The sequence below is a fragment of the Lasioglossum baleicum genome, chromosome 11 (genome assembly GCF_051020765.1).
Source record: "Lasioglossum baleicum chromosome 11, iyLasBale1, whole genome shotgun sequence".
Classification (NCBI taxonomy): Eukaryota; Metazoa; Arthropoda; class Insecta; order Hymenoptera; family Halictidae; genus Lasioglossum; species Lasioglossum baleicum.
In genome coordinates, this window is record NC_134939.1 from 16892981 (window position 1) to 16902512 (window position 9532).

A 9532-nucleotide genomic window follows, 5' to 3' on the forward strand; every position below is an offset into this window, starting at 1 on the left:
TTCGGTTCTAAATAGTTGATCTGGGATGTTTACAACCCCATTGAATGCTACTTACAGTCAGCGGCAATAATAAGTGGATACCCTTAAAAATCGCATAGCTTTTTAGAAATTGGTCCAAAGGACTTGAATTTTTTTAAGATGTTTGAACGGCTAGTTTGCTAGAGAATAAGTAAACAAAAATTTATTACGATTGCAATTGGTAGGAATTATACAAAATTGAAGAAAATGATGTTTCGTTAACTTTTTTATCTGGGTCTGTAACGATAATTTAAAAAATGCGTTTTATAGATTTCGGTAACCTATATGCATACTGAAAATTTCATCGAAATCGGTCTACATACGAGTTTTCGAGTAAAATAAAAATTGTTTGTTTAAACAAAATTTTCTTAGTGCTCCTCTTGCTGTTGATCATTCAAATTGTTCGTGTATAAAGAATTCTTGGATAAACAGATTTATTCAATTATGTTACAATTTCAATAATTTTGGTTTGACGAATCGTGATAGGTTTCGCGTCAATGATCGTGACGTCGACTGCCCGCAGTTTATCGAAATATCATGTTCCCCCGCGTCGTGATTTTATGAGCGTAGGAATGTGCAGCTCGCAGCTTGAAAAGCTCGAAACACAGGAAGCTCACGCCCATACACCGTGCCCCGAAAACACCATCTTCCTGCTCTTGAACCGTTCGCAGCGTAGCTACTTCGCGAGGGCTGTCGCGTATTCGCACAACAATCTCAGATCTCGTGTAATGCACCGACGAAAGCTTTCCTTGCATGAATACCCAAGTATGCAAATGCCAGAACGGCATTAGACGTTTCTCTTCGCCTTCGAACATCACTCGAGGGTCCTTTCCGCGTTAGACGCACCCCCATCCCCTGTCTCCTTGGTTCCCTTCCAGCTTGTGTTTTATTACTCTAATGAGAGAGATAGATCGTGCCGGGGTATTCTCCGGATACCACGCAAACGATATTTATAAACAGTATTTCGTAATTGCTTATCAATAATCCACGCTCTTATCAGTCCGTTAGTCTGAGGAACCATAATGAATAACGTTTATTCGAGCTATCAGGATGATTTAAAAAATTAATAGAACACGGTGTACAACATTTCTATTCTGTACGACAAATGAAATGTCTAGATTTGATAAGTTGTTAAACGTCTGAAAGTCTGGTGCGGAAAATTTTCGGTAAACAATTCTCTAAAGATCTTCCGCTTCCATTCAGTTTGACGGCGGATAGGAAAGGTGCGAATTGAGGGTGGCAGAAAGGTGAAAAAATTCCAGGTAAATCTGTAAATCAAACAAGGACGGAGGCCCCGAGAGGGCCACGGTCGAAAATCATTCGTTTCGAGAGGGAGTTTAGATAACTGTCCGAGATTGTGTGCGTTGCACCTGCGGATCTAGGGCTGGAGGGCGAGGGTTGCAGGGGACTATACGTGTTCGACCAAAGCAAACACCTTGAGTGGCCAAAGAGGCGCCTCTTACGTGGCACAGAGGGTGAACAGGGGCGACGTGCGCTGTAGCGGATAAGACAGGGGCGTGCCTCGAGTTCACGGCGCCGCGGTATTTATTTTGGCAAGTACATCGAGCGAGGCTTCCAGGACCCGGGCGACTCTCTCTCGAACGCTACAAACCAACACCGTCGAACTGAACGCATTGTGGAAATCACCGATCTCTGCAGTCTGGACACGTCAACAGGCCGTGGGGAGAAACGGGGTGTCTCGTGTTTGCACGATCCACTGTGTGTAGACACGCCGAGTGCATTCGGTGCACCTTGAAATATTTTTTGGTAACGATGGAGAAAGAAAATTCGAGACCGAAAACTAGCCCCTACACACAGGTTTAATTTAAAATATTTTTCAACGTGTTGGCACGCCCACGAGAAAAGTTTCTGCCTCGATCGACGCCAGGGGAGAACGTCATTTAACGCGAGAAATACTTTGAATAGCAATATCCATTATCGCGGAGTTACACTGGAACTAATACCCTGTTTCATCGTAATCGGATTAGACTTTGAAAGACAGAACGAGAAGGGTAGCCAAGACGAACGAGGAGAGAAAGCGAATTTTCGGGATGACTACAATCGACGGAAGGTGGTTGAAAGTAAAGGGGGTGGAATTCCTCGAGATAGTAGCGCGCGAACGAACCGTACCGCTGAAACTCACCCTTAGGATTACTCCCTTACCTATTACATCACCTATTCTGTTGAAAATGTACATTGTAAAATTACAGAATCACATGGAAAATATAGGATGACATTATTTCTGACGAGGGGTTGCGAAAAAGAAAATTCCCAGGATCTGAAGTGATTTGTAAGGATCGTGTTCGAGAAGGCTGAATCGCGGATATAATCGTCTAGTTCGTCGGAATTGAACAAAGGGGTTGTAGAAACGGGGTCGGAGCCGAATGGAAATAAGCGGGCAGTTTTATTTCATTACCAGGCTCGTTGGAACGATTGATAATATTGGCTCGAGTAGATGAGTCGATGCCAAAAGCCGTCGTTCCTTCGCAGCAAAGAGATGTCTCGCGTGTTTCGCTCTCTTTCTCTCTACCTCTCTCCCCGCTCACGGGAAATTGCTGCGCCGGAAATTGAGTGGCGGAGCTCCCCGCGAGTGTTTGACGTCGCGCGACAAATTGAAAGTTACTGCTGCTGGGGAAACGCGCGCGCGACAATATTTTATAACTTCAGCGTGAATAATGCTTCGGGGTTACGGGTCTATTTAGCAATTCCGAGCGGATCCGATCGGTCCGATCGAGTCATAAAATTCCGTCCGACAACGTCCTCCCCCCTCGCGATTACTGCAAATCTTAAACCCCTTCTGTTACACAAAAATAATAAATTAGAATCCCCCGGCAACCTCATCTACAACATTTTATGCATCATTAATCTCCGGCGATTTTGTTGTCAACTTGAAATATTAAAAAATGTCAGAAGGAAATTCGATAGAAGCGGTTCTGGAAGACAGAGGCTAGATAGAAATTTATTTCTCCGCAAATTGAAGACAGGTAGTTTTCGATTTTTAATCAAATTTGAGAGCTTCGCTTGCGATTGTTAGTTGAAAGAAAAATATTGAGCCACCTTCATTTAATCATAAATGCACGAATTCCGCTCTCCTAATTTTGGAGTGCTATTAAACGATTTCGACGAGGGTCTTTGCAGATCGCGACGCGTTTTTAAACGCAGGATACGAGTGGATCTCGGATCCGAAAGAATAAATAAACGCCTTAGTTTCTATTACGGAGGATTTGAATCGTTCAACGGAAAAATTAGTGGATCCCACGAGGACATCGATGCATCGAGACGATTGGGGAGAGGCCGATGCCTTTCAGTGCCAATGATCCGCGAAATTGCTTTACGCAATCGGCCATTATGCGTCTGAAAATTCTGCTAGGCATTCGAGATCAGGACGGCGTTTGATGTGATACGGATATTATATGTATATTGCTCGTTGTCAGTCACGTTTGATTGCACCGATCGCGCAATTATCGATACCCTTTTGTCGTGCAATAAAATTCAACCGCGAGAGCGTTCTCTCGCATAGGTCCCGGATCACCGAACCTATAAAACAAACTGTTACCGGAGCACACGCGCTCGCGCTACGCGAACAGAGGGGGAATTGTCAAAAATTTGCTTCTGACAAATAGCCAATTTTAGCGCGAAGTGTCGCTTCGTAACCAATTTTCGCGATGCCCGACCTGGGACACCGCGCTCGGCCGTTCTGAGGCAAAAATCATTGTGCATTTTACATATTCCGCATTTCATTTGCTCTTCCTACCATTTTTATTTTATTAGACTATTTTATTCCCGATTCCTGAACTTTGAACGTTGAATATTTATGCGGAAATTGTTTTTCTTGCTGCAAGTTGAAGATCCATAGAAATTCATTTTCGTGAGTTGACACAGGATTTTTCTAACGTGGAATACAATTTGGATAATCAGCTGCGCTTTGAAAGCTGTTGGAACTCGTAGAAAGAATTTGTTGAAGCAGTAGAGCAGCCGGATTTTTTCAGTGTAGAATGCAGGACCCATGTGCAGCGTTGAATGCGTTCTAGGCAACGTTCTCGGGTCGCGCATAAATTTTGTAGGTCGTTGCCGAATTAAAGTAACAGGAAGAGTACGCGGGTGGAATATAACAGAGTGGTTGGGTTGAAAGGGACGAGTACCTTTTAGGAGTTTAGAGATTACACTTGGGAGGAGCTAGTAGTAATGCAGAGGTGAATCTCGCAAGAGCAAGCCGCACATTCCCACGAAGGATTCGACAGAACTTATAATACCTACGATGGGGGATCGGTTGCGGCACGCTTCCATCCACTGTCGCACCTTCTCCTCCTTTGCGTCGCTACGCATTCATAATTCAATGTTGAGCGCCATTTATCTGGCTCCTGCGACCTCGAATCCTCCGGACGAACTCCTGTTTTCGCGAACCTAACCCCCGGAATCTGCATGCGATTCCATCCGAAAAATAAGGTACTACTTTTAGAAAACATCCACTGCAGTTCGCTGCGCTGTTAAGTTAAAAAACATACGGCTCGATTCGAATTCTTTATAAAAATATTTTCGTACAGGTCAGACGAGAGTGGTCAGTTTCTATGTCAGAAGCGAACGCTAAAGATAAATTTGATAAGTGATGTTCAGATGTGGTAGCCCTTAACCCTAGATTTACATTACTTTGTAAAAACAACGAGATTGTCTCTATTCAAAGTTTCAGCGATTTCTTAAATAAAATACCAGCAGGTATCTTTCTCAATGTTCGATCTAGACACAGATCCAACCCAGGCCACACTTGGACAGTCTGAATAAAATTAAAATGGCGTGTCGCTGAGTGGATGGCATGATCAATGGAACGAGCACGGGCTAATCTTTTTTCAAAGACTTGCCGGTGCATCGTTTGATGAGCCGCCTGGTTATTCGACAAACAAACCGTACACCGAAAAGCACCAAGCTACAGAGGAGAACGCAAAAGACGGCCAGGGCCGCGAAGATGTCCAAGTGCAGTAGTTTGTACAACTCCATGTCCCTCGACTTGCAACGAAGATGTTTCGCCCCTTTGTGACGAATCACGTGCTCTATCCACCACATAGCGTTCTCCATCGGATGATACGGCAGGTCGTGCAACAAGTTACGAAGCTTCCTGACGTTTTCTTTGTAACTAAATGCGAGAAGACAGAAGACAAAGGACTTAATTACTCGGCGATGCTATTATCTGGATTAAAGGGAACCTGGAGAAAGGGGGACACGAAGGGGGGGGGGGGTGATGGACAGTGTCTTTTCGAGGGAATGCAGGGATTCAATGGGAGAAAACATCTTCGACGAGGGTGGAGGACTAGTTGAATCGACCGATGCTGATCGAAGACAAAGTAATTACCTTGGATTTAAGATTACTGTCAAGATGGCTTCTTTGAACTTCTCTTTCGTCAGCTCGTGCATCATTAGGTCCATCGCCACACCGCGTCTCTTCAACATTTGCACGTTCACATGCTGATCGCCGAACACTGGTATACCTAATAATGGAACCTCGTATTCGATTGCCTCCTCTAAGCTCTGCGCGCCGCCTTGGAAGATGAACAACAGGATGTTCGGATGCGCTGAATAAAACGAATTCAGGTGAAATTTTTCCGCGAAGAATTTGTCACATTTTCGAGAATTCTCAGTCGTGGGAATACCAACCGAGAATCTCCTCCTGCGGACACCAGCTTCGAATGATCACGTTCTTAGGCTTGTTCTTAATATCGACTTCGGACTTCCAGATGATCGTGTACGGCAGCTCCGTGAACACCGACAAGATGGTGGTTACCATTTCTTCGGTATACTGTTTTACATTCACGTTCGAACCCATGCTGAAGTAAATGAAACCATTCTTCGCGTTGTCTAGAATGACTTTCAGATCCTACGAAGAATATGAAATTTTTATTCGAATTTTGTTTTGAAACGTTCAGGGAACATTGCAAATCATTGAATGAATTACCTCTGGCAGAGTCAAGTGTTTCGGGGATTGAGACATGAAACGGCACCCACCGATGTGCACGAAGCCAGGAACGATCGATCTAGGCTCCGTGAGGAACGGATGACTGTTGATCAACACGATTTCGGAACGGTCCGCCAGTTTTTCAATCGGTGGCATGGTGTCTCCGAAATGCTTTCGCATTACTTCGTCCTGCGCCGGCAAACATTTGTAATAATATTGCAGCACGGCTCGGAGATTTAAGTACATCTCGCGAAACCGATGCCAGAAGGTCTGCATCGGATATCCTGTCACCGGATCGATTCCGTAAGGCATCAATAACTCGCTTCCTGCCAAAAGCGAAAATGAACTGGGTACTCACTAATTTCCCTAGCTAGTTATTCTTATTTAGGAGAAACGTACCATATTGAAGGAGATGCGTGAACATTACGTGCGATGAAAGAACTCCGACCATGGGCACGTCTAGTCGAGCCGGTATTGCATACAGAGCATCGTAGAACAATTGTTGCATCAAGATCACGTCGAATTTTTCGCTACTGTTCGCTGCTAAAATACTTTGCATCCTTGGGTGAGAGAGCACAGTGTCGCTGATCACCGTTCCGTAGTCTAGGAGTGCATTAAAGAACACCCACACGCCTTTTGTTCCTAAATCGATGAAATCCGCATGGCTCTTCCATTTTCGGACTAAAATGCTCAGATCAATTTCCGTGTAATTGGCTAGCACTAGATCCTTCGTAGGGTAAGATGTGAAAACGACCATCTCATGGCCACGTTTCGCCAACTCTATAGACAGTGAACGAAACACCACCTGTAGAATTCAAGAATTGTGTAAAATCGTCGTCTCTAATTGTTTTCGGTGGCTACAGTTTATTTGACGAAGAGCGAACCTGATGACTGTGAGACGGATACGGGAAGACAGCTAAGATCCTGGCTCCAGCAGCGATCGATGAAAATGCAACGATTAGAACACAGATACTTAGGCGCGACATTTCGACTATTACGTTCGACTGAACAAAACGGATTAAAGTATTTCTTGTAGAACGGTTTCGTCGGGGGAAATTATATATTTTATGCAGCAGATAAGATAACACCGACAACGTTTGTCGTTTTATCATTGCTACTTATGCAAATTGTTCATTATTAATCCAGAGGTTTCTGTCGCCTTGACTATAATGTCTATTGTTGTCGAAACTCCGTAATCCTTTTCTCGTACACTGTGGAACCAATGAACAATATGTTCAATGCTGCTCAATGTTCACTGTTCACTGTTCACTCTCGCAGGGTTAGCTCAAGACTGCCTTTTTCTTTCATCTTCACCCTCGGTGACGTTTTCCTCTTTTCTCTCTCTCTCTCTCATTCTTTCTCACTCGGTCACTCACTCATTCACTACCTGCAGCCACGCAGATTTCCCCGGAACCTAAGCAATAAACTCAGGTCACTTGAAACCTTGGAATGGTCTAACAAGCTTGAAACCGTCCACTCTGTCCCAACACTCTTCATTGCACCCAACGTTTACTTAAACCGTATTGCAGGCTTCCGTCCTTATCCATGCTTATCACGTCCTTATCATCTGGGAAAAACCCTACACTAGTCTTCATAATTCTATCCAAGCCCCAAGCACTACGATACGCAACTTCACGAAGACTCGAAATTATTTACGTCGCCAGTGAGATCAGTGTTGCTAGATGGTACGGGAAAACTCGTGCATGCGCGGCGAATCCAGGAACGTATCTGCGTTCTACAGTCCGTAGCTTGTGGGGCAAGTTTTCTTTAGAGCGGTCTTAAACTTTTGTCCGTTACTGTATATATACAATTAGAATATATTTATATATTACATGTACATACACATCAAATTTTAATATAACATGCGCATGTTAAACGTTATGTTTGAAAATCGAGAAGAAAAGATTGTGCGAAGCTATGCGGGGCAACCAAGGTGCCCGATTTCGTACTTCAGTGACGCTGGAATCGTCGCGCATGCGCGAGTTTTCTCGTACCATCTAGCAACACTGAGTGAGATAGCACAGTGATCCAGGAAGAGTTGGGTCGGGGCAGTAAAAACGCGGAGGTCGTGGGTTTCGGTGTGTTCGGTGGATTTTGGGGTACTCCTGCGTCCATTCTACCGATTTGGCTGCGCGTCCCGATACAGGTCTGCGGACCCTGAAAACGCGGCGTTACCATTATCATCGATGCCGTAGAACGTCATTGGCTTAATTGGTCGGTCGGTCGGTCGCACGTTTCGCCGGTGGTCGGCGTGTATTTGCTGGAACCATGCAGTTGAGCGCAGCCACGCGTGATTTCCCTCTGCTCGGCCATCTGCACGCATCACAAACCCCAAAAGGGTGCTCTTTCACCCGGGCCAGCATCGGCTGGGTGGCCTGGGTTGCCAGGCCTGTGTGGGTGGCACGAGATATTGCTGGTTGCCTGGGTGAAGAGTCGAGATGGCGGCTGCGGGGCCGCCGGTGGTCTGGAAAGCGACGGTGCGCAAGTTCCAAAACAAACATACGACTTGAACAGGCCGGATCGTTTTCTGGTTGGAAAGCTGCCGGGAAAATCGGCACTGAACTTTGGACAACAAGACCGCCGTGCCTCTCTCTCTCTCCCTCTCTCTCTACCCACCACGAACCCGAACCCGCGAGTTATGAACGTCGGACTGGCCTCCAAACACTCGTTATTTTTTCAGCAACGGTCCGACCGGATCGGTCAAACGTACACGACGACCTGTGACGTCGCCTGGATCCACACCTATCTGTCCTGGAATACTACATTGCAGAGACAATCGATCGTAATGTGATCGTTGTAAAATTTATATTCCCACGAGATTGCTGTAAAAACAAAATATATTTGGAGAACACCGTGATCAAGGAACGGTTGTAGTGTTCCACTCACACCGAATTATCGCGATAATGCGTTCTTGCATGTCAGCCCCGACACAAATGTCGCTAAAATATTCGTTTCGACCTCAAGGAATTTTTACTTCACTTTAGCCTTCTCGGTGACGAATATTCATGAAATTATATATAGGGTCCATTCCGTTGCACGCATAATGCGCATACACTGTATAGTGTAGTATAAGAGTCTCTATGCATACACTATACAGTGTATAGAACATATATAGAATGTAGAAAACGTGACTCGACTAAAAATCAGAAAAATAATAACGTACGCTTCGAATGCAAAATAAGAATTAACCCGGCGTTGGTGAGGTGGGAAAATGTATCGTAAGTGGGGGTCTCACAGATCCCCCGAAATAATATATTGTATTATAGTAATAAATACATTTTTCATAAATATGAGATTAGGTATTGCTTAAGAGGCTTGTAATTTATCAGAGTAAAAACGCAGATCCACGAAATTAAATTTTTATTATTCAAAAATACTTAACAACTGTCACGCGTTGTTACAATGTTACGGTCAATCTACAATCTCTGGGGTCTGTGAGACCCCACCTAACTAACGCCGGGTTAAATCGAAGAAAATAAAATACAGAAAAGGTACATCAACGAATTGTTCCGAAATATTCTTCCTGGGAGGAACACCTGTGCAAAGAGTCATCCCGAAGAAACAGGGGCA

At 44.7% G+C, this 9532-nt stretch overlaps 1 protein-coding gene across 1 annotated transcript; it reads right to left on the reverse strand.

Moving 5' to 3' along the window:
• Positions 1 to 445: 445 nt before the first annotated feature.
• Positions 446 to 7595, reverse strand: LOC143213357 (UDP-glucosyltransferase 2-like). The gene is made up of 6 exons (XM_076433113.1): positions 6847 to 7595; positions 6362 to 6767; positions 5963 to 6288; positions 5665 to 5884; positions 5363 to 5582; positions 446 to 5146 (listed from the first exon to the last, which is right to left on the reverse strand). Exons 1-6 carry the CDS (start codon positions 7072 to 7074, stop codon positions 4852 to 4854), a joined length of 1695 nt encoding a protein of 564 aa, XP_076289228.1. The 5' UTR covers positions 7075 to 7595; the 3' UTR covers positions 446 to 4851.
• Positions 7596 to 9532: the final 1937 nt, after the last annotated feature.